Source organism: Diabrotica undecimpunctata, chromosome 7 (genome assembly GCF_040954645.1).
Source record: "Diabrotica undecimpunctata isolate CICGRU chromosome 7, icDiaUnde3, whole genome shotgun sequence".
NCBI lineage: Eukaryota > Metazoa > Arthropoda > Insecta > Coleoptera > Chrysomelidae > Diabrotica > Diabrotica undecimpunctata.
In genome coordinates, this window is record NC_092809.1 from 70,660,952 (window position 1) to 70,687,967 (window position 27,016).

Here is a 27,016-nt window from a genome sequence, read left to right on the forward strand (position 1 = left end):
TCAAAAATAACCGTGGACTACAACAAAGCGAAAGGAGGTGTTGACGTTGTTGCCAAAAGGTGCGAAGTCAGCAATTGCGCTCGTGTGACTCGGCGTTGGCCAATGGTCATTTTTTATAGTACCATGAACGTTGCTGGAATAAATAGTTACGTCATTTAAGCTGGATTTATAGTTTGACGTTTGACGGACTGTAGACGTAGACGCACTGCAGACGTAACAAACGGACTGTAAATATTATTTCAATTTATAAATCGACGGAGTGGAATTTTTTCGCATGAGTAGAAACAGTGGCTTGAGTTGGTAAACATGATACTGTAATACCCTTTTATTATTTATTATTATTATTTTATAAATTCGTAACGTACATTGTAACAAATAATCAACAAAATCAAAATTCGAATATGTTGATAAACAACTTTACAAAATGATGGGCGTGCTAGACAGTTCACTTTGGTTGACAGCACAAAATTCTTCCTTTTGATTGGCAAAACGCAAGTAACGCACTGTAAAAGATGAATGCTGGCCAACTCTTCCGTTGCAGTGCGTTTCACTTACGTTTCGTTATGCGTTTACATTCATTTATAAATAAGAGTACACAAAATTCTATATTGATCTTTTTCCAGTGCATCTACGTTTACAGTGCGTCAAACTATAAATCCAGCTTTACACTTCGAATACCCAAAAAAAAATCGATAGAAGAAACTTCTTAGAAAATTTAGGATTTCAATTACTTAACCCACATATTCGTCGATGAGCACAACAGCAAACCATTCACAGGATAATCCGTTTGCATTTATATAAAATATACAGAAACTGAGAATGTTGCTCCCCAGAATAAAAATTGACAATGTACGTACTGCAGCACTAAAAAAATTCGAATAACAAGATATTCTTACACAAACCAAAGAATATAGACGCTTATAAGCGTCTATATTCTTTGCACAAACTGTAAAAATATTTGTATCTACAGCATCTGACTGGATTTTGTAGGTATTGTTATAATAATTATGATGCTCAAAATTTGGAATAATAGTTTCAGTAATCTGTATGGATTTCGAGAGTAAAATTTTATTTTTCAATTTATTTTTATTATTTATTTACTTAAAAATTTTTATTTATTAGCATGCAAGTAAATCTTTTGTGTTTTAGTGGGACCAGATTTTTTTATTTTTTATAATTATTTTGATTATATTAAAAGCTTGTTCACAAAAATTACAATTTTTTTACCCCCTAAAAATTGTTACAGAACAAGAAAAAAATTATAAATTTCATATATTTGTATAGAGAATAACGTACACAATTTTATTATAATATTAGAAACATTTGTCACCTACAGCTAAAGTTTTATTTCTTTTAATTTTAGAAAAAGTAGGCTTGTTAAACCGACATTATCCAACAATTTAAATTTTTTCACGTCATCTACGGAAAGTTAATCGCCTAATCTCTTTCAAAAGCATTCATTAATATTGTTTTAAACTCTTCCGTTATATTTTTTTCCAGCTGGTGAAGATGGAATGATTAAAATTTGGTCAAGGAGCGGAATGCTACGAAGCACTGTCGTATCTAGTGAAAACTCTGTCTATGGAGCATCATGGTCTCCAGACAGTCAGTCGATTGCTTATACCCAAGGAAAATGTCTGATTATTAAACAGCTCGCACCGAATACGAAACCGCTTAAGGTAAAAGATTGTTACCTTTATTGGCATTACATTTAATCGGTCGATTATACATTATTTTATTTCACTGCATTTATATAAGTATAAATATCTTACAGTAGAGTTCTCTAGCGGACACTTCTGTATATGCTTTGCTTTTGTTTGATAATACCATACAACATAACTTACACTAATTAATTGTAAGTCTTTAATGCCAATAAAGTTTCCAGCTTTTTAATTATAGTTATATGCACCAAATGTTGTAATAAAATTTTAATAGTAAACGTAACTATATGTATTGTGTAAAGTTAGAAAACTTATTTGTAATCTCACGACAAGTAAGTAAGATAATAATGATTGTTATTTTACATTATTCTAATGACATTTTCTTCCACAGACGTCTTGGAAAAGAGATAAATACGAAAGAGAAAATTTAGACATCCATGATTTTTCTTTTTATAATAACTTTATTCTTAAAAAATGTAACCTCTGTTCACCTCTTCCCGTCAAAAAATACAATAAAATGAAATTTACAACATTAATAGGAAACTTTATTAAATGTACTTTAAATAAAATGAACTAGATTTTAAATTATTAAATTGATGATTCAAAACAGTGCTCATTACCTATAATTATTTAATTAAATGTTCAAAATGATATTAAGTAACGTCCATATAATTATAAATACACTCTTCTAAATTACGACTAACGTTTTGAAGCTTTTTAGGGGTTACTAGACTACATTCATGCATTATAGTCTTAGTTCTTACAATGAAGCAGAAATGTAATTGTAAATCTTGTTTTTAACAACACATAATATACATTATGCATATAACTACATATTATAACATATATAATTTTAATAACACTTAAATAAACACTTTTAATAAACTGATACCTTTTCAATGGAGTTATATGAAAAAAAAAATCATAAATGCCTGAATTCTCCAGCGAAATACCTGTCTGATGATGGAATGCATAGGATATATTCCCTGTTTAAAATTAACATGGTTAGGCGAATGAAACCATAGATTTCGCAGTCAATATCACTCACACACTGTTTAAAATTAAAGGTTTAGAGAGTTTGCTATAAAAATCGAACTGTTTTAGCATTTTCACAAATATTTTACACAAAAAATGGAGGCAATGATATTCTCCATACTTGGAAAATATGTGGAATTCTACAGGGTGATTAATAACTGCGTGGTGTAGCAAACATATAATTTTTTAAATGGGACATCCTATATATGTTTCCAAATTTATATTCCTCTCATAATTCTTGTTCTTATAATATTGGGTTTTGCATTACTATACAGAGTATTTAACAAGTTATGACCATTTTTATTTCGAAATACCTAAATAAGGTAAACAATATTATTATAGTTTTTAAATTAAGTTTAATTCAAATCATTGACTAAAATTTGTATACAGGGTGAACTACAAAACAAAAGTACGGTTTCTCCATTTTTTTTAATAGATCACCCTGTATTTTATTTTTTAGAAATATTGTATATATGAAACTGAATATTTTTCGAGATATTTTTAGTTTCCTTCAAATTTCGGGAATACATTTTTACAATTTTTGTAAGCAGAAATAAGTATTGAGTATTGTGTGATAATATAACAAAATTATTTTTATTCAATAAGTAACTAACAAAAAATATAAACCATAATAATATGTAATGAATGTGATATTAAGGAATTAAATCTAAAGTAAATGTTCAAAATGTTAATCTTCAACGTCTTTACAAGTTTTTAACCAATATTCAAATGATTAAACCACATTTCCTAACATTTGTAAGTCAATTTTATTAAAAGCTTCTCTTATTCTATTTTTCATATCATCTGTCGTTATTGTAGGCTTCTGGTATACAAGGTCTTTTATATAGCTTCACGTAAAAAAATCAATTTTGGAGAATTCCTGTGATCTCGTTAGCTAAGCAGTCGGTCCTCCTCTGCCTATCCACCTCTCAAGAAAGTTATTACTTAGATGATTGTGAATAGGTGCAGTATGGTGAACTGCAGCACCGTCATGTAAAAACCACATTTGTTGTCGAATATTAAATGGTACATTTTGCAGTAGTAGTGGCAAATGATTATTTAGAAAATCCAGATATATTGCATCATTCACACGACCGTCAAAAAATGTGGGTCAATCACATAATCACCAACAATACCACCCCAAACATTTATAGACACCTAGTTTGACTATCAGTGTTAACAAAGTAGGGATTGCTTGATGCATAGTAATGAAAATTGTGCCGATTCATCGTTCCATTTTTGTGAAATGTAGCTTTATCTCCAAAAAGCACATAATCGAAAAAAAATCGCTCTTTGCACTTGCTGCTGAGACCATTGACAAAAAGCTAATCTGCGTTGATAATCATCGACTGTCAATTTTTGATGTAACTGTATGCGGTAAGGATTCAGTTTATGTTTACGAAGGATTTTTGCCGCCGAAGTTTGACTAATGTCATGTTGACGGGAAATTTCAGTGTGCTGAAAGGTGCTGATGTGGGCATCTTCAGTAGTAGCTATCAGTATATCATATTCCTTTTCTTCACTTGGAACAGTTTTGGCTCTCTCATTTTTTTCATATACAACTGACCCAGTACGAACAAAACGATCCATTAATTTTTCAAAAGCTCTTGCGTTTTACTTTCCCCGTTCAGAATATCGCTAGGTAAGCAATGTTTCGAATTTTCTCCTAATACCCAGATCATGTTTGTTAACTCTTCTATAGAAAAAATCATTTTTAACAATAAAGACAAGCCACACAGACCGATTAAAAAGGGAATAATATGAAAACTATAATTTTCAAAGTCTACCGTTTACGGTTTAATAATATGAAAACTGTCATTTTTCGAAGCGTACTATTTTACCTGTGTAACTGACACAAATGATCTTTTAGTTATTAATAACTGCTCATTGCAATCGGCAGTTAGAAATGTTTTATTAAAAATTCCTGGCTTAGAATACTGTTGATATAACAATCTAAAAATTGTTACATCAAGTGTATATTGTTTTGCTTTCTGTTTGATGTGAGTTATTGATTGATAAAAATAATCTTGTTAAATTATTATACAAAACATAGTACCTTGTAGGAATTTTAGGAATCGTATTATAATCTTGTGTGATATTTCCATAATATCACGTTTATTGAAACAATCACTGCATATTGTTATGGTTTATATTTTTTGTTAGTTACTTATTGAATAAAAATAATTTTATTAAATACTTATGACATGGAAACCACCAGAGTCTTCTAACTCTAATGCCACAAATTGGTTGTATTGCTCCTGTAGTGATCGTTTTCCAAGTTAACATACTCCTTTTATAACTTGGCTGCACCGTACTGAAGACGATCAATAATCTTTAGAAATACGTATATGCGGATGCCTTCCATCGATATACTATTTTGTTTTTTTTTTCCTGTTTTACGAGACATGCCATTATATTTTACTTTTATTCTTCACTCGCATTAACCTTTTCTCTCTCTCTCTCTCTCTCTCTCTCTCTCTCTCTCTATATATATATATATATATATATATATATATATATATATATATATATATATATATATATATATATATATATATATATAATATATAATGTTCAGATAAATTTCCGCGGATAAAGAATCGCGTTGAGAAATGTTCAGATAAATTTCCGTGGATAAAGAATCGCGTTGAGAAATTAATGCTCGAGGTTTCGGCACCCATTTTGGAGCCATTTAAGATGGATACGGTTCCGGTCGAGTTCGGGGTCTCACTCTGCCTACTCCCCTCACTCGTGACGTACCAGTATCGTATTCTGTATAAATACAAGAACCGTCACTGAGGAGTAGGTAGATTGGGACCTCAGTGCCGTTGGGTGCCGAAACGTCGAGCATTAAATTCTCAACGCGGTTCTTCCAGAGAACTTAGTGATTTATATATATATATATATATATATATATATATATATATATATATATATATATATATATATATATACAACAAGAATGTAGCGCCGACAAGAATGTAGCGTAGAATAATTTTTAAATAATTTTAAACTGTTTGTCCTTGTTTTAGTGTAGTGTTATGTACAATTTATGTTTAATTTCATGTTTATTACATTCTGCGCTTGCTGGATAGCCCAAATTTAACGAAATGCCTCTGATGATGCTGTAGAAAGCGAAAGTACTTGAGCAAGATTTGATTATTAAAATTGTGCTCGATATTCGCCTTTAATTTTTTAATTTTTCAAAGTTCATTTATTCGAGCATTCAACCTTATATCAATATACGAGTATATATATATATATATATATATATATATATATATATATATATATATGTGTGTGTGTGTGCGTGCGTGTGTGTGTATAAATATTTATATATACAGTTTGTTTTTGTAGACAAAACAAGCGATATCTTTTCCATTTTATTATATTTTAATTATAGTGTATATTATACATTAATGTCGATATATTAAAAAATTAAGACGCATAATATACAGCTTGAAAATGTGAAAATATAAAAACGATGACACATTTAAATTATTTAAATGAAGAAAGATAACATGAAATGTTCTAAATATTTTTATATTTCTCGATAATGGTTATAAAATACTGTCCTAATGTTTTTATTATTTTTACACTTTGACCTTGCCTACAGGCAAAAATCTAACGACAATCTGATTAAGCATAGTTAATTACAATTATAACCTTAGTTTTAATAAAAATAGTATAAATATATGAGTAGAATTTACCGAGTCAATTATAACTATAAAATAGTAAAAGTGCAAACATAACGGAAAGTGGTATAGTTTTGGCATAATATTGGTATAAATACTGGAATGAGAGATCTCGAATACTAGAAAATTGTACTTTCTTTCCCGTTCTTCTCCTCCTTTCACTCCAATGGCGCTACAGCCCAAATTGATCATTGGCCTCCTCCAAACTATACCTTCAACATTGCCAGTATCGCATCGCTCTTCTCTAATTTCTCGAGTTTACAAAACTTCAGAAGCGAGGACCAGGAAGGCAAATGATTTCCTGGTTGAAGAATCTACGTACGTGCTTCAACACAACAACCACAAATAATTTCAGAGTAGCAATGTCCAAAGTACAGATTGTCACGATGGTCGCCAATATCCGAAACGGATAGGCACTACAAGAAGAAGAGGCTATCCGACTGAAATATAGGATATACTTAAAAAATAAACAAAGTTGATGATAACTATATTTCGGTTTTCAAGTGTAAAAAAAATTGTAATTCCTGAGGTGTGTTTCAAGGGAAAAATTGTTTTCAATGTAAACAGTGGCGATTGTATATCTGTGGTATTTGATTATTTATCAACGTTTTTCGATATTGACAAAATTAAAAGTAAGAAATGAATTCTCGTCCATTGGTGGATGTCCTATAAAATAAGTACTTTCCATGCTATTTATACATTTGTGGAGTATTAAATTATTACAACTTTTACACTGCTTTTTGATTCTACTGTATACATAATATAAAATATTATACTCGTACTGCCTGGAGCTGCATTTTATCCAAGCCTATCCTGTGCGATACGTGAGCGATCAACAGCTGGTGAAGGCAGACAACCCTGTGCGTTGCCCTCTCTTGGCCACACTGCACTCTCAGTGTGAATTTCACTTGAGACCAGTGATGGTGAACCTATTACACATGAGTCAGTGCTGAAACGAAAGCTTGTTTTTGGTAACAGACAACTTCAAAGATAAAAAAGTTAATATTTAAAATATGTAGCAGAGAAATACTCCAGTCGTCAGCGACGAAAATGCCACTAAACCTCTAAAAATTATACGAACAGGCTGAATTTTGCCGAGAATATTAATGATGCAAAAAAGTTTACCGCTTTTACCCCCGGGCTTCCCACTAAAACCCCCAAGCAGGGGGGGTAAAAACGCAAAAAAATCGATTTATCAAGAATCTGTACACTGTAGAAAAAAATGTTTTAAATAAAAAATGTAGCTGAGATAATTTTAAACCAAAATATTTATAAGCATTTTTTTGTGTAGAATGAACCGTTCTCTTAGAAACAACGCTTGAAGCGACCGTCGATTTTGCATGTCAGTTACACGCGCGAAATCAATGTTCAATAAAATTTGTATCAACTCGACGCTAAAAATTCGATATCTTTTGATTCAAGCGACCTATTGACAAAAATGAAGATGCGAAGAAGGTAAAGAGTTCAGTTTTCGTATGAAGTTTTTGTATTTTGCCGCAAATAAACTTAGATTTTATAGAGATGTTAAATAAACGTGGAGCGAGTTTTGCCACTTTTTATTATTCTCATGAGATCAATACAATGTATCCCTTTTATTGACTGGCCACCATGAAGTTTCAATTACTAGAGCCTAACCTTTAAAACCTATAGCATGAATTTTTTTTTTAGTTTTGACAACAAATGTGAGGCATTTGAAATATGGTTGGATTTGAACTTTCACACAACAAACAATCTTAAAAATTTAAAACTCTTTTTTTCAATTAAACTAGTATGTTTTTCAAAAGAGCAAAACTTATGCAATAGACTATACCCAAAACAGTCTTCTTAAATGCATTTCCCGGGACGTGTGAACGTTTGTAAAGTAAAACTTTAAATTCTGAGTTTTTTATTCATATTTTAAAAGCCTCATATTTGTAACCACAACTCAAAATTAAAATTTCCTGTCATAGGTTTTTAAGATTGATCTCTAAAAATGGAAATTTTACTACAAGTGGTCAATGAATGTGATCCATTTTATTGATCTCAAGAGAATCGTTAAAAATGGCAAGAATCGCGCCACATTAATTTATTTAACACCTTTATAAAAACTGAGTTTATTCTCGGCAAAATTAAAACACTGCATACGAAAGCTGCACTCTTTGCCTTTAAAACGCATCTTGATTTTTGTCGATAAAACATTTGGATCAAAAGATATCGAATTTTTACCGTAGTATAAGTTACAACAAGGTTTATAGTAAGTCAAAAGTACAAAATTATAAATATTAAACATTACAAAAAATGGAACAATACATTACAAATATTTAAAACATTAAAATACATATAAAACGTACAATATCGTAATCTAATTAAATTAATATTAAATTTTGTTATGTTGAAGCTTAGGCATTCACAGATGATGCACTCTCGTAATATTGACCTAATGTATAAGGACACATGGTAACTAGGTACTCTTTAATTTGGTTTTTAAAAGTTGTAGTTGAATTAATGTTTTGTATGGAAAATCGACGGTCGCTTCAAGCGTTGTTTCTAAGAGAACGGTTCAGGCTACATTAGAAATGATTATAAATATTTTTGTTTAAAATTATCTCAGAAACATTTTTTATTTGAAAATTTTTTTCTGAGGTGTACAGATTCTTGGTAATTCGATTTTTTTGCGTTTTTAACCCCCTACCCCGTTTTAGGGGGAAACACGGGGGTAAAAGTGGTAAACTTTTTTGCACCTTTTTTGAAGTCCCAAAAGACCATAAAACCAATGAAAACATTCGTAACAGAACAAAAGTAAAAGATGCTGTCGAACTGGCAGCTAAACTGAAATGGAAATGGGCTGGACATGGCTTACGGATGGCCGATGGAATAAAGAAATCGGGAATTAGCGACCATATAAAGCCAAAAGACGACGAGGAAGACCGCAAATGCGATGGAGCGACGATATTAAAAGAACTGCAGGGTCAATGTGGAAACGTCTTACAAACAATAGAGATAAATGGAATATATATATATATATATATATATATATATATATGTAAAAGATAAAATCTTTTAACGAAAGCCGCTATCGCTTTATTAAATTTTATATATATATATATATATATATATATATATATATATAAATATATATGTAGAATCGTCTTTAGTACGGTACCGCCAAGTTAGAAAAGAAGCCTATTAACTTGGGAAAGGATCGCTACATGAGCAATGCAACCAAATTTATGACAACAATGTTCTATTCTCACTGCTCTTTATCTCAGTCCCACGATCTGAACGACCGCTAAAAACTGATTCTCTTCCTTGATATAAAAATATGCCAATAGACAAAGAAACGATCAAATGGTATTTATCGATCTTGAGAAAGCATAGTATAGGGTACCTCGAGAGGTTATATGGTTGGGGAGCAATAAAAAGGAAGTCTCCAGTCAATTTTTAAATATTTGGTAAGCTAAAAGTGGATTACTTATTTCATTTTCGATCCCAACATAACAAGATACTTTTTTTGTAAGCGTGGATTCGGAGTGTCTTTAAACAACATAACAGTCAGTCAAATAAAACTGACGACTGTAGTACGTTGCTTTGTCACGTAGTTTAAGCAGAGGCTGATTTTTTTGGGCTATCAAAAGTTAGCATTAACATGTTTTCTTTGTCTTCTTTAATAACTTTTTAGATCGTTTTATATTTTAATATGTGCACTCTTTTCTCTGCACCACCGTGACTTTAGCTCTGCAATGTTCGTTGTCTGCTTATCTTTCATTTTCCTTCTTTTTGCATTAGGTTTATTGTGTCTTCTATATGTTGTTCATGTTTCCTTGTTTGCTTGGGTTCGCACTTCTTCTATGCCTTCTTTAGGATATCCACCAACATTTTCTTCTTTATGTTTAAGACAATCTTTGCTACGTCCTAAGACTAGCTATGATGTAAGCCATTGAATGTTGGGTAGTTAAAATGATAGAAATCTGCCATGGTCTATTATGCATCAATTCTATTTTTTTACGTTCTGTATTTATCTTGCCAACGTCACGTATTTTTAATAGTCACGACCAATTATTTTCATGTTTCAATAAAATACTAGTTGTGTCAAAGGTTTTGGGCGTCACGTAGTATGTAAATTGTGGAATTAGCTGATAACCTATTGTATTTGGATTAACAAAATATGGTGAACATCTGCGTTGAGAACAAATAAAAGTAAATAAGTTTTGTTGATTATCAATTTTCGAAAAAGAAAAACAATGAGTAATATTATGAAACGAAAAACAAATTTAAGAAACGTGAATAAAAATCAAGTCAACAAGGAATTGACGTAGTGAAATTCATTTATAATATAATTATTATTGTCGTTTTGTGCCACTGTTAAATAAAGACATTCTTTAGTTTTCCTTTAGGTATTTATTTATTTATTTACAGCTCAACAGGCCTTCTATTTTAAAACCTATGTTATTACATTTAAATTTTATAATTTTTCTCTGCATTTATTGACGGTTTCTTTCCATCTTTTCTATTCTGTGTGTCTCTTCCACTGTTTTATCCCTTTCCTTTTTAGTTCATCATCATCATCTTTGGCTCGACGATCCTCTGTGGATCCTGACCTGCTCTAAGATTAGTCGCCATTCTGTTCGGTTTCTTCTGATCCCTAGTATCACTAAGTCGGTCTTTACTCCATCTAACCACCTAATTCGAGATCGAAAAGCTCTGTTTCTTCTTCCTATAGGTCTTTCATCATTCTGCGTTAGAGTCCATGTTTTCGCCCCGTATGTGAGGATCAGTCTCAGCAGTATTTTTGTATATAATAATTTTAGTTTTTCTTTGGATATTTCTTAAGTTCAATTGTTTTTGGAGTCCATAGTATGCCCTATTTGTAAGGTTTATTCGTCTTTTAATTTCTTCGCTTGTTTTATTCGCTAGTAGTCACTAGCGAGCCAAGCTATGTGAAACTGTCAACACGTTCAAAGATATGACTTCCAAATGCTGTTTCCCGTTCCTCATTTGCTATAGGATCCTTAGTAACCAACATGTACTTAGTTTTGTCTTCGTTGATGACTAAACCGACCTGTTTTGTCGCCGTTTCCAATTCTAGGAAAAATTGCTCGATATATCGCTTGCTACACCCTATTATCACATTTATCCACTATTTATCATATTTACAATAGATCTCCATCGATCTATTGTAAATAGTACCCCCGTCTCTAATTCGTGTGTCTCGGACTGCCTTTATCAAGTCAATGTTAAATAGGAGGCTTGCTTGTATGATACTGTTCGCTTGACACTGTCGTATGCGGCCTTGAATTCGACGAATAGGTGGTGGGTTTCAATGTTAAATTTTAATGTTTTCTGGAATTTTTCTGGAGTAAATCCGGCCTGGTATTTTCCAACTATGCCAACTGTGTAAACTTGTAGCCTTTCGTAGAGAATATTCGCTAGTATTTTGTAAGCAGTTGTTTGTAATGGGCGTCGCCACCAATCTTGTAGAACTCACTACAAATTTGATCAGTCCTGGTGCTTTATTATTTTTAAGCTTTTTAATGGCTTGGGCAACACAAAATTTAAGCGAGACAGACGCCGACTGTCAAAAATTCATGTATTTATTGTGATAATTCAAATAAAGTCCTTTCACACAGAGTTAGATTGTTTTAACCAACGGCACATATTGCAAATCAAGTAACTTTCCAACACCACATTAATCGCACCACCGCATAGAAAGTCAGAGATGAATTTTCAAATTTAAACACCTTAATAAATAATGTAAAAAAAAGTATTTCTGGAAGCACCACTACGTGTACAGGTATATAGGGAGATTCTCGGCGATATGTCTTTGCCACCAGAACCAGTATTAACCAAATGGGGGACTTGGATTAAAAGTGCTATATTTTTAGCTGAGCACTTCGATGGCATCAAAAGGGGTATTGCAAGTTTTTATCCGACTCATACCGCTATTGATAATAGGCGAGCGGTTTAACCATAAAAAGATGCCTAAGGGCCCTATTCATATGAGAATATGTCCGATGGACAAATCAGTGTGTGTCTTGCTTGTCGTCTGTGGTTCAACACGGACAGCGAGCCAGACATATACGCATGTGTGTGAATAGTTTCGGATTTGTTCGCCCGACGAAGATTACCTGTTGAATTTATATTCTAAAACGTCGTCTACACTCTCGATCGAAGTTCTTCGGACAAAGTGTCGAAGTGAAGGTAATCGAGGCCAGGTGACTCTCCACATACTCGTGAAGTCGAGTAATGTAGTGTGACACTTCGTATTCGAACTTCGGGCTCTTTGACTTGGACGCTAAAAACCGACACAGAACGGAAGTAGAACGAGGCTAAGCGAAGTCGCATGAAGTACCTGTCTACACTCTCGTACTCGCTGAACTTCGATTAATCTCGCGAGTGGCATAGTGTAGTAAATGTGTATTTATATTTCATTAACTGCGTTGACTGCGTTAACCATCAAAAGATGATCGAAATTCTGAGAACAACTGGAGTTGACGAACAAGACTTGCGAATTATCTCAGAACTATACTGGCACCAAACGGCAACAATTGAAATAGAGCACACAACATCCGAAGACATACAAATCCGACGAGGAGTGAGACAGGGTTGCGTCTTATCACCGCTACTCTTTAATTTGTATTCGAAGTCTATATTCAGAGAAGCATTAGACGAGGTCCAAGGCGGAATTAAAATTAACGAAATCAGCATAGACAACATCAGATATGCTGATGATACCGTCTTAATAGCAAGCAACGCACAAGAACTACAAAATATAATAAATGCGGTAGTTCACCACAGCGAAATGTTCGGTTTACATCTAAACGTTTCCAAAACTAAAACTTTAGTATTTTTAAAGACACCAATAAACGTACAGGTGTATGCCAAGGGTCAAATAATAGAACAGGTAAATTCCATAAAATATTTGGGAACAAATATCAATAGTCAGTGTAATCCAAAAAAAGAAATCCTATCAAGAATCGAACAAGCAAGGAAAACATTCATGAGCATTAAAACATTTTTTACAAGATCAGACCTTAGTCTACAGCTTAGAATCCGAATGATCAGATGTTACGTTTTTTCTGTCTTACTGTATGGCTGTGAAAGTTGGACAATGGACTCTGAAATAGAAAAAAGGATAGATGCCTTTGAGATGTATATATACAGACGAATGTTGAGGATTCCATGGGTACAAAGAGTTACTAATGTTGAGGTACTTCGTCGCATGTGTAAACAAAAAGAATTACTAAGAATAATCAAAGAGAGGAAAATTCAATACTTGGGTCATGTGCTGAGAGGCGAAAGATATGAATTTCTTCAAGTTATACTGGAAGGAAAAGTACAGGGCAAAAGATCAGTAGGAAGACGCCAGAAGTCGTGGCTGAAAGACCTGAGGAGATGGTTCGACCGCTCATCCGCAGAGATCTTTCGCGCAGCAGTTTCCAAAACTACAATTGCCATTTGGATCGCCAACCTTCGAAAGGAGACGGTGCAATGAGAAGAAGAAGAAATGGCATTCACAAAAAATAAAGCATTTTGGGAAAATTTTATTTTGTTATATAAGTTGAAGCCATGCTTGTGGAATGTAAAAAGTAAAGAATATTCTAACAGGCAACTGCGTAAAAACTTAATTGAAGAATTAGTTAAAAAATGCCAAGAAATTTGCCCAGATGCAGATGTAAAGTATGAAAAAAAAAATAGATTCCTTGCGTGCTGGATTTCGACGTGAGTTAAGAGAAATGAGGAAGATTAAGAGAACTGGGTCATCTACGGACACTGTTTATGAATCCACCTTGTGGTATTTTGACCAACTGTTATTCACACAAGATCAAGTAGAGGTTCACCCTGGAACTTCTTCAATTGCATCCCAGGAATCGGAAGGGGATAGTCAAAGTAAAACAAAGGTAAGTCATATATTTATCTATTATTATTTATTTTTGATCCGTTTTAACAAAGAAAGAGACACAGACAATTTATTAAAGATAATTATGGTAGACCTTTTCGATTACATTATTAATTTCTGTTGATCATGTCGTCTTGAATTGATATTCGTCCTTCATTACTATCCTTCATTACTATAGTATTGAGTTAATGCTTCTGACATTTTTGGCAATATTATTGTAATAGGTCCTTCTGTTTTGTAAACCTTATAATTGACGAAGCTCTTCACGACAGTCACCATCTTGATAATTACTATCCTCGCGATCAATAGAGCGATTGTGTATATACGTAGAGCTCTTCCTTCTTAAAAAATTATGTAGAACACATAATTTTTTAAATTCATGCCATTACTACTTTATCAACTTTTTCGACATTATTAAATGAAATTGTACTTAGTAATACTCTGAAACGAGAAGCCAATATACCAAACATATTTTCAATCACTATTCTTGCTCGATATAGGCGATAATTAAAAATTTGTTCATTATGACTACTACCAGTTAGTGAATAGGGTTTCATTATTTTTTTTGTGATGCTAAAGATGCCGTCTCCAATAAACATGTACGGAAGTTTGATTGGTGATTTGGCAAGATTATTAGGTCGAGGTATATTTAAGGCATGGTTTTCAAGTTTGTCATAAAAGTCTGTCTCTCGAAGGACACCTCCATCAGAAATTCTACCATTTATTCAGGTGTATACGTATATAAATTCATAATTAGAATTTACAATGGCTAACAAGACGATGCTACTAAAACCTTTTAATTGTAGAAAAAATACCCACTATTAGGCGGTTTTTTAATCGAAACATGCTTGTCCCAAGCCATGTTCCAAGTCGCATGAAGTTTTAAATCCATCTGCTATTTCCTACCAATCATTTATGCTTGATCTAAACTGTAAAAAAAATATAAGAGTAGGTTTATAAACTGCATGCAGAATGTATAATAAGAGTAGGTATATAATAATATATCATTTTTTTTTTCAGGATGAACAATCACAATCATTAAGCGAGCCATCAACTCCCTTAAGTAGCTGCAGTTCTCAAAGTAGTGAAAAGAGGAGCAGGTTCACAAATAAAAATACTAGTTTAGCTCAAAAAAAGCAAAGTTTTTAGAAGTAGCTAATATTGCTCTTACAGCTCCACAAACGCCATTAACTCCATATGAAGTGTTTGGAAAAAGTAGCACTGGATCTCGAAACAATGGACATACAACGAATTTTTGCACAGAAATTCAGTTTGACGTTTTGTTTTATGGAAAATTAGGAAGGCTTACGAACAACTGTGCCTTTCACTTACCAACTTATGTGCCTGCTTATTCAACCTCTGCTTATTCAACCCCTGCTGTTCAAGACACCTATGATTATAGGCAAAATCAAATACATTGTGGAAATTATTTTGCAACACGACTGGGGCCATCAGTTTTTCATCCAAATTCTTTCTCAGAACAATCCACATCAACTACATCATCATCATCTTTGGCTCTACAACGCTGTGTGTGTGTCTTGCCTGTTCAAGAATTAGTCTCCATTTCCCCTATCTTTCGCCCTGGCTTTCCAATTTCACACCCCTAGATTCCTCAAGTCATCTTCGACTTGAGTTTTAAATCTAGATCTTTGCCTTCCTCTCTTCCTGATTTCTACTGGCTCTTGATATAATATCTGTCTTTGGGGGTCTCCAGTGTCCATTCTTTTAAGGTGTCCTAGCTACCTTAGTCTATTAATTTTAATAGACCGGACGATGTTACTTCAACTACACTACACTTTTTCACATTACATCAGCCACAAGGTGTTCCTCTCTCTCACTCTTAATGTACATCAACTAATACAATCTTCTTCTTTTTCTTCTTTTTATATAGACATGACTCTGTCTGTTTTCAATATACCTCCAGTAAGTTGTCGTTCCATCGTTTTCGTGGCTTTCCTACTGATCGTCTTCCTATTGGGGGACCGTCTCTTGCCGTCTTTACTACTCTATTTGTTATCATTCGGCTTATATGATCATTCCATTCTACTCTTCTATTTCTTACCCAGTTCTTGATGTTCTCCACCTTTCATCTAAGTCGTATATCTGTACTTCTAGCTCTGTCCCATAGTACCTTACTATCAATTTTTCAAGTGTTTTCATATCTGCTGTTTCGAACATCCTATTTGTCCTCTCTGTGTCAGGTCTTGTTTCTGCCCCGTATATCATTATTAGTCTGATGACAGTTTTGTAAATTCTCTCTTTTGTTTCTTTTCCGGTATTTTTATTTCTCCATATTGTTTCATTTAGTCAGCCTGCGGCTCTGTTTGCTCTGTTCACTTGATCTTCCACTTCGGTTTCGAGCTTTCCGTAGCTAGATAATGTGACGCCTGTATCCTTTTTTAGTTCTTACTTTTTTTATTATTTCGTCCATAAACAGGTTGAATAATAGAGGACTCAGGGAATCTCCCTATCTTATCCCATTGTCAGCTTCAATAGGGTCGGTTAGTTCTTCTTCTACTTTTACTTTTGTTGTGTTGTTTTGGTAGATATTTTCGATCGTTTTGATTATTCCTAGAGGTATCTCTATTGCATACAGTAAGTAGATAACGTCTTTTAATTTGACCCGGTCAAATACCTTTGTAAGGTCCACGAAACATAGATATGCCGGTTTGTTGTATTCTAATAATTTCTCTTGCACTTGCATCATTATAAATATAGCGTCGGTGCATGATCTTACCAACCTAAAACCTTGTTGTTCTTCTGCTAGTATTATAATTTTATTCAATCTATTTGTTATCACTTTGGTTGTTAATTTTAGTGTTGTGTTTAATAAATTAATTCATTTGTAATTTTCCGGGTCCGATTTGTCTTCCTTTTTAAAGAGAGGTATTAGGATGCTTGATCTTCATTCTTAGGGAATTCTGTTTTGTTCCATTATTTTTTAGAAACTAAGACAATAATGGAAGATACTACACTTAACCTTTCTGAATTTGTAATATTAAAGAATAGTACTCCTATTACTAACCGAAATTATTGTACTTCACATAAAACTGTTAAGTAAGTTTTTTAATTTACTAAATAATAGATATTATAAAAAGATAATAAAGCATTTACAAACCTTCAAGTATTCGTCTTTTAATGCCATAAATATTTCCCAATAAGTTTCAGGTGTTTATTGTTCAAGAAGCTTATTTCTTTCGATTCTATAGCCAACATATTCTAATAATGTTTCAAATGCTTCATGATCCATTTGCAAAAAATTGTGTAAATCAAGCGGTTCTCTTGTTTTGAGTTCTCTAATTAAATTCATGTGGGAGTACTTTCTTCTTTCTAATAACCATCGTTTTGACAATAGTCTTTTCTTTTTTCTATCATCAAATAAAACTATTGTTGTGGATTTATTAAAAGGTTCAATATTTATAACACTTACGGATTTAATTTATTTCTTTATTTATATTAACTTATCTGACAATAATTTATATATATCCGTACGTAACAAATTCGCGAGCGCGTCTTGAGAATTCACTGTTCCTTCCAAATAAAATGTCCTTTATATATGCCATTGCCTTTACGCTAGAATCATCGAACAGCCTTCTCGATTAGCGGCGAAATTATAACGGTAAGGCAAACGGGTATTTTTACATCGGCTCGACCGTTTCTGGAAGGTCCCTTCAGGTAAATTTCTGCCGGCTAATCGAATACTCTCGTAAAATCTAAAACAGAACAGCATTAGTCATAATATTTACGGTTATTTTAGGCCAGGATAATTATCGTAACATTGCCCCCCTCTTAAAAGATGGTTCCTCCTGGAAACTTGTCGGGACTGGAACCGGAACTGTATGCTGGTATCGGCAACTGGACCCTCTTTTACAACTTCCAGTTGTATAAAAATGACAAGGGACGGTTTTCTCTCCGCACCAATAACTATGCGGATTGCAACAGACTAACACCTGGACTTCGGTGTCTTTAAAGATCTCCTCCACCATATTTCGGATAACCCTCCAATCTAATTGGCGGCACTCCAACTTTGGCATGGCTAACTTTTGCACGTCGGACTCTAGTACGTGCTCTCTCAATTGAAGTAAGGCTTCCCACACATCTCGGTAGGTAGGTTGGTCACGGGCAGTGTCTTTTGTTACCAGGTAGAAAAGGTAACGTGATGCATCTTGGAGTTTCAAGGTTTTACCGGGAGCTGGCACCTGGCATTGAAGTTCTGCAACTCGACCAAACTTCCTTCGAAAGACGGATGCCAACCCTGGTGCGTCTTTGATACTGGCCGGGATGGTAAGGGCCAGCGAGTAGTCATCGGGGAGCGCGAGTAGATCTTGCTTTTCTTCAGTGGTAACACCATGTCTTGCTTTACCGGTACCTCCATAGGCACCCATGAATTCCTCAAACGTGAGGTCAGACACGTCTTGGACTTGGTTTACTTCCACTTCTTCATCTACGTCGTGGTCACCTTCGAAAGACGCCAGCCGGTTATGGTGTACTATCATCGGCTTTCCCCTCGGAATCTTGCTTATTCGGTAGATGACATCGTTGATCTTCTCCATGATGAGGTATGGACCTTCCCAAAACTGCTGCAATTTGGGAGAACAACCTTTTCGCTTCTTGGGATTATACAGCCATACTTTGTCGTTCTTCTTAAAGCAACCCTTTTCGGCTTGTGTATCGTACCGTTTCTTCATTCGGTCGCTAGCGATCTGAAGGTGGGAACGGACCAACTCATGTACATCGTCCATTCTTCTTCGTAATTCGATCACATAATCTTCACCTGCTACATCTTCTCCAGGTCGACACCCAAATTCTAGATCACAAGGTAGTCGCATTTCGCGTCCGAATAGGACTCTGGCTGGTGTCTGGCCCGTTGATTCGTTAACAGCAGATCTGTAGGCCATTGTGAAGAACGGAAGGTATTGGTCCCAGTCTCGCTGATGATCGGACACCATCTTTGTCAAATACTTGCCAACTGTCCTATTCATTCGTTCTACCATACCATCCGATTGCGGATGATACGCGGTAGTTCTTGTTTTCTTCATGCCTAGTCTATCACATATTCCTTGGAATAGATCACTTTCAAAGTTCCTGCCTTGGTCACTATGGATCTCCAAAGGCACTCCAAATCGGCTGATATATTCTTGGATCAACTTATCTGCAACGGTGGCGGCCTTCTGGTCTGGAAGTGCGTAAATCTCGACCCACTTAGTGAAGTAATCCATTACTACCAACATGTACTTGCCCCCATTTTCACTTTCTGGAAATGGCCCTGCAATGTCCAAAGCTATTCTTTCAAACGGGCTTCCAACATTATATTGTCTCATAGGAGCTCTCCTTTTCCGGTGAGGCCCGTTACTCGTAGCACAAATAGTACATTTCTTACACCAGTCTTTTACGTCGTCGGAACTGTTCATCCAATAAAACCGTTCCCGAATTCGCTGAAGGGTTTTCCTTACACCAAAATGCCCTCCCGATGGACTGTCGTGTAACTGACGAAATACTTCGGCTATTCTGCTCTTTGGGATCACCAACTGTCTTCTTTTCTCTGAACCGTCATCATTTTCCAGGACTCGTTTGAGCAAGCCATCTTCGATGATAAATGAGTCCCACTGGGCCCAATACGTCTTAACTACTGAGCATAGGTTTGATATTTCCTGCCAAGGTGGTCGACGGTTTTCCTCTTTCCATTTTCGGATTTTCTGTATAACTGGATCTCTCTCTTGTTCTGCCCTTATCTTAGTAGGCGTCCAGTCGTCGTTGACAATCGTCGTTCTTAGCACTGCTGCTTCCTTGGATTCCGTTTTGTTGCAGTGGGAACACTCTGCTGGGCATGGCCTTCTGGAAAGAGAATCAGCGTTTCTGTGGCTAACTCCGGCCCGGTGCTCAATCTTAAAATCGTATTCTTGGAGTCGTTCGATCCACCTGGCTATCTGACCCTCTGGATTCTTAAACTGCATCAACCACTTAAGGGCGGCATGGTCGGTTCGGATTAGAAACTTTCTGCCATAGAGGTATTGATAGAAGTACTCTACTGATTTAACTGCTGCTAGAAGTTCTCTTCTCGTGACGCAATAATTCCGCTCAGGTTTTGAAAGAACTTTACTAAAATATCCGAGGACTCGTTCCTGTCCTCCTTGAATCTGAGACAGCACTCCTCCAATTCCCACATTACTTGCATCCGTATCTAAGATGAACTCTCCTTCTGGCAGTGGATACCCTAAAATTGGTGCTGTTATTAGATGTTTTTTTAAGGTCTCAAAGGCATTTTGGCAGTCTGTATCCCAGCGGTATTCTCTTGCTTCCTCTGTAAGTCGCGTTAATGGCTTAGCGATATCTGCAAACTTCTTAATAAACCTCCGGTAGTAAGTACATAGTCCAAGAAAACTTCTCACTTGATGTTTGTCAGTTGGTTTTGGCCATTCCTTAATGGAATCGATTTTTCCCTTATCCACGGCCACTCCTTCTTTACTGACTATATGACCCAGATAATTGACTTTACCTTGAAATAGCTGGCACTTCTTGGGGTTTAGCATCAATTGGGCAGCTTTAAGTCGATTAAAAACGTTTTCTAAATTCCTCAAATGATCTTCGAATGTCTCCCCCAAGACGATTATGTCATCTAAATAAACCAGGCATGTTTTCCAAGATAACCCTCTCAACACATTTTCCATAAGCCTCTCAAATGTCGCAGGAGCATTACAAAGTCCAAATGGCATAACGTTGAATTGCCACAATCCAGATCCTGTGGTGAAGGCTGTCTTTTCTTTATCGACTGGGTCCATTTCTACCTGCCAGTATCCAGACTTCAAATCTAAAGTAGAAAACAATTTACTTCCAGCCAATGTGTCCAATGTGTCATCGATCCGAGGCAGAGGATAACTATCTTTCTTGGTAACGTTGTTCAGCAAACGGTAATCCACACAGAACCTCGTCGTTCCGTCTTTCTTCTTAACCAGGACCACCGGAGAGACCCATGGGCTCGTAGAAGGTTCTATCACCCCGTCTTTCTTCATTTCCTGAACAATCGTTTCAGCTTCCTCTCTCTTCGCCTGTGGTAATCGTCGAGCTGTTTGACGAATTGGCTTAGCATTACCAGTATCAATTTTATGCTTAACAACGGTAGTTCTTCCCGTCTTTCCTCCTTTCGGTACGAAAATATCACGATACTGCCGCAGAAATTCCCTTAATTTCCTTTTCTCCATCTGATTTAGAGACTGTCCTGCAACTGCAACCATTTGGTCGAATTTGTCGTTGGAATTATCAGATGTTGTCGCCTGACGGATTATGGATGTCACAGGTACACAAGTTCCTACTTTTGTCTCTTTCTTTATGGTCACTGGGTAGTCGTTGACATTGATAAGTCTCACAGGAATTTCTTTAGCCGAAGTCACCAGTTCCTTTCCAATTATGATTCCACGGCCAACCTCATCGTCGTGGTTCCAAGGCTCCATCATAACAGGTCTCCCTTCGTCCACAATTCCCTGTAGCCGCGCTACTGTGATCGTTTCGGTTCTCGCAGGCACGACTGTATCTTCTGTAATGGCTGCTTGCACAGTGTTGTCATTATGTGGATGGAGAAATACCTCCTCGTTGCCAACTTTGATTACCTTATTCTTAAAATCCAATTGGAATCCATGCATATTCATTACGTCCATTCCTAATATAACATCCTCTTCGATGTCAGCAACTATAACAGTATGGACGAACTTTTCTGCTCCAATTCCCAATTGTACCTGGATTTCTCCATGAATATTGGCATTTTCACCTGTAGCGGTCCGAAGTCGCAACCTCGTTGGTAACAGTTTCTTACGGCTGTTTATAACTGTTGGACGTATAATGGTTCTGGTCGCTCCGGTATCCACCAACAACGTCTGTCTTTTACCATTTATTTCTCCATCTACATATACACTATCTTCACGACATTTCAAAGAAGCTATTAGTATGAGAGGGTCTTTGGGAAAGTTTTAGGTCGAAGCTGCCCGTCTAAGGCTGACCCGTTCTAGTTTTCCTGATGGTGAGTTTCTTGATTTGCGTCGTACCTAGGGTGTTTACAGGAGCTTCGTACGTGTCCTATTTCGCCACAATTCCAGCATCTGATGGTCTTCGTTTTCTTATATGTCATGCTTTTCATCATATTAACGAGCTGGTCAAGTTTATCTTCATCTCCTTCCTCTTTTACAGTCCTAACTTTACTGTACCCGCCAGAGGCCTGCGTAGCTGACTCGTATTCGAGGGCGGCGGATAAGGCATCAACTCTTGTGACGAGCTAATCGTAGTGTTCTCTGCATTTCATGATCGCGAAGACCATCAATAAACGTTTGAACGGCCAATTTTTCCATCATGTCTTCGGGAGCTGTTGGATAAGCATATCGTACTAATCTGGCAATATCTACCTCATATTCTTGAAGAGCCTCATCTTTCTTCTGTCTACGATTTTTAAGCTGCGACTGATATACATGCTCCAAATATTCGTGGCCATATCGCATATTTAACCTCTTCTTCAGTTGTTCGAAATCATCGGTCTCCTCTACTGCTATGGTCTGAAGCACATCTAAGGCATCTCCTCGAAGAGCGATAGTCAGGTTTACCGCCTTTTCTTTTTCAGACCATCCATTTGCTCTTGCGGCTGATTCGAACTGTTTCATGTAGTTGTTCCATGATGATTTTCCGTCGAAAGTTGGGACTTTAACATGAATAGAACCTCCACTTCCTTCAAATTTCGGCCGTGTCTCCAACTTACATTTCGTCTCGTCTTCTTTTATCTCCACTGTAATTGGATTGTTTCCTCTCTCTGCCGTCCCTGTTTCCTCCAGCTTCTTTTCCATCTCTTTCCATATCTTTTCTTCGAAGGCCAACATATCGGCAGCAACTTGGTTTTTTAACGAAGATATTCTATCGTCCAGGGCAGACATCTCAGAAGTGACTTTAGAGATTTCCAAAGAGATATTAGCAGAGACTTTGCTTTCCAGCGAAGAAATCTCGTTAGAAACTTTGTCTTCCAAAGAAGCGATGTCGCCGGAAACTTTGTTCTCTAATGATGCGATGTCACCAGAAACTTTCGAAATCGACGAGAGGACAGCATCATGTTTGTCTTCAAATATATAAGTCTCTGGATCTAGTCCTTCTTCTAGCAAAGCGTTCTTTAGTCGTTGGACTAACTCAGCCTTTTTTCCGGTAGAAGCTAATTCTCTGTCTTCTAGATGTCTTCTTAAATTAGTCACTGTCAGCTCATAAATCGTCGTCTTTTTCACAATTTACAAATATTCACTTGTATTATTATTATAAGTCTAATTTATGTTCGATCCCACTCTGACACCATTTGTTGTGGATTTATTAAAAGGTTCAATATTTATAACACTTACGGATTTAATTTATTTCTTACTTTATATATGCCATTGCCTTTACGCTAGAATCATCGAACAGCCTTCTCGATTAGCGGCGAAATTATAACGGTAAGGCAAACGGGTATTTTTACATCGGCTCGACCGTTTCTGGAAGGTCCCTTCAGGTAAATTTCTGCCGGCTAATCGAATACTCTCGTAAAATCTAAAACAGAACAGCATTAGTCATAATATTTACGGTTATTTTAGGCCAGGATAATTATCGTAACACTATATATCCTTCAATTATTGCCAGTTGCTTTTTATTATTCATATCACAGTGGAAAACAGATAAACATAGAACACACGATGCGGAAACCACTGGATCTGAGATATTTGTCCGTGAATATGTAGCACCAACGAATTTTTCTGAAGACACATCTGCCTGTATATAGCTACGGATCTGTCCGTCGGACACATCTGCCGAACAGATCCATATGTGAATAGTTCCATTTAGAAACGGAATATACCGACTAATTTTTTTTTTACATTTCTACCTCCTAAACCTTTTTTATACAAATCTATATATTTTTTCAAGTTTAAAAGTATTTTTTTTTATTTTTCCAAGTGGGCCGGAAATTGTTATTAACAAATAACTTTCCCTAATCGCTTAGAGTAAAATTTTTTTAGACGTATCTCAGAGAAGTTAATATTTTTTCTCTCCTATTAATCTTTTGAAAAATGCTGTCTTTTTGGGTTATTTGCAATTTTTTATTGAAAAAACGTCTTAATTAGTGATTTTTGGGATTTTTTTTTCTCGTTTCTATATCAAAATCGCCGCTCGCGTAGGCGTTGTTTCTGAGAGAACAGTTAATTCTGTGAAAAGTGCTAATAAATATTTTGGCCCAAGATTATATCGGTTACATTTTTTTTGCGACGTACAGATTCTTGCTAAATCGATGCGTTCTCCTCCCCCTCCCCCTCCTTCGAGGGAGATATTCTCTCAGCAAAATTCAACTTGTTCGTATGAGTTTTCGAGGTTAAGTGGCATTTTCGTCTCTCGACGACTGGAGTAGTATGAGGTTGCAGTTTTTAGCAGCTCAGGAAAAGCAGCTGACTGCAAATCAGAGAAATTATGTTGGATAAAACCAAGCCATTTTCAATTTTAATGAAAACACGCTTTGACGTTGGTGGTTACATTGAGTGGATATCCGTAAGAAACAGGTTAGTAGGCCAACATAACACTTGGAAATAGAAAATATCTGCCTCTATTGTGGACCAGCGGCAAGAAAATCTTCGATCCAAAACTGCATCATTTCGATAATTCATCCTATTTTCGAAAATTGCCAGCCTTTTTATGAAAGCTTGCAATGCAAGGGGATGCAAAATTGGAAGATGATTAAAAGTCGACTAATACATATCTATGTCGTGTCTGGTTCGTGTTATGACAGTGCCCGGCAAACAAAAACAATAATGTACTCTTATAAGTATATTTGCATACATTGGCGTTTTCCGGATGGGTCCGTCCGTGCCCGGTCTGAAATTAATCCCAAACGATATTTTTGTTTCCGGCACTGGCAATCCACGGAAATGATCCGGACCGCACGGACTTGTATAAACACAATTTTATTGTTTTGTGAACGAGAGTGCTGGTAAACAGACAAGCAGGAGATGTTGCGCGGTAGTATTTTATGGTTTTTTATATGAATTAAAAACAAAGAAAAATAAAAAAATAGTATTGCGACATTCGTCAACTATTTCATCATCCAATAATTCTCTGTATATTTTAAGTTCTTCTTTGTTTTCGCCTTTTCTACTCTTGCTCTTCCTGTAGCACATTGCTACAACGCGGATGTATGTAAATATAACATTCAAAATACCCTGACTCGGCACTGACACGGAACGGACACGGCACGGATATGTATAAATCGACCTTTAGAGAGAAAAACGTTATTACAATTTCTGTGTAAAAGACAGCTGAAAATATTGCAGCTTAGATAGAAGATCTCACCGTGTTGGCATTATTAGATGATAAAAAGGAAGAGCAGAAAAGGCGGAAACAAAGAAGATGGAGTGTGAATCATAGGTGGAAAAAAGACAAACCGAAGGAGAATTCAAAATATACAGAGAACTATTGGACGATAAAACAAAATTTCACGAATATTTTAAAATGCCGCAGTACTCTTTTTTCTTCATACAAAAAAAAATCTATAACATACTAACCGCTCAACATCTCCTGCCTGTCTGTTTACCACCTCTCGTGTTCACAAATCAATAAAATCGTGTTTATGCAAGTCCGTGCGGTCCGTGTCATTTCCGTACATCGCCAGTGCCGAAACAAAAATATCGGACACGACACGGATATGTAGGTATAAATCGACCTTTAGACGGCTTCATGGGGCTTCCAGATTTTGAAGTCGAACAAATGATTGAATCTCAGTAATTTCATACTAACATTTTTTTAGATTATAAGCCTGGTTATGCAACTTCATAATAGTAAATAAATGTTTGTTAACTTTGAACTAAACTTGAGTTGATTTGCAGATCTAATTACATTACGAATATTTTTAATAAAGAATTTTAAATTTTTTTGTAAAGTTTTTGGCAATTTCTGTTTTAACAAAGTGTGGGTTGGAACATTTCTGCAGAATTCCGTTCAAATGTGACTGTGACAATGGGGTTAAAATTTATTCAAAACATCTATTTTTTATTAAAGAATGATAGAACTGAAATAAAAATTGAAAAGTAATGCACATTCCAGCCTTATACATGTTTTAAATATATTTTTCATTAGTTTTGTCTTTTATTAATATAGCTAATTGGATATATTTCATCTTATTATATTTGGAAAAAACTTAGGTAATTTAGATTTGATAAGAATTGTCCAATAATTTTTTTTTGATGAGATTAAAATTCAATTAAACAACCCTTTGTAGTCCAGTAGTCAGAGAGTTGACCCCTGAAAATCCTACGAACAAGCTGAATTTTGCAGAGGATATTAATTTTCGGAACCCAAAAAAGACGCAAAAAAGTTTACCACTTTTACCCCAGGGCTTCCTCCTAAAATCCCCCTCGCAGGGAGGTAAAAACATACAAAAAATAGAATAGATTTAACAAGGATCTGTACACCGTAATATATATATATATATATATATATATATATATATATATATATATATATATATATATATATATATATATATATATATATATATATATATATATATATATATATATATATAGCGACCGTCGATTTTACATGTCAGTTACTTCGCGAAATCAAGGTTCAATAAAATTTGTATCAGCTCAGCGGTAAAAATTCGATATCTTTTGATCCAAATGTCCTATCGACAAAAATCTAGATGTGTCTTAAAGGCAGAGTACAGCCTTCGTAGGCAGTTTTTGTGTTTTGCCGAGAATAAACTATAAAGG

The 27,016-nt window shown here is 35.3% G+C and overlaps 1 protein-coding gene across 1 annotated transcript in view; it reads left to right on the forward strand.

Moving 5' to 3' along the window:
• Oseg5 (intraflagellar transport protein Oseg5) overlaps window positions 1-27,016 on the forward strand; it is a 154,801-nt gene that overhangs the window by 51,767 nt on the left and 76,018 nt on the right. The window contains exon 3 of the mRNA XM_072537501.1: window positions 1,501-1,679. Within this exon, the coding sequence (XP_072393602.1) occupies window positions 1,501-1,679 (179 nt within the window). The remainder of the gene's footprint in view (window positions 1-1,500; window positions 1,680-27,016) is intronic.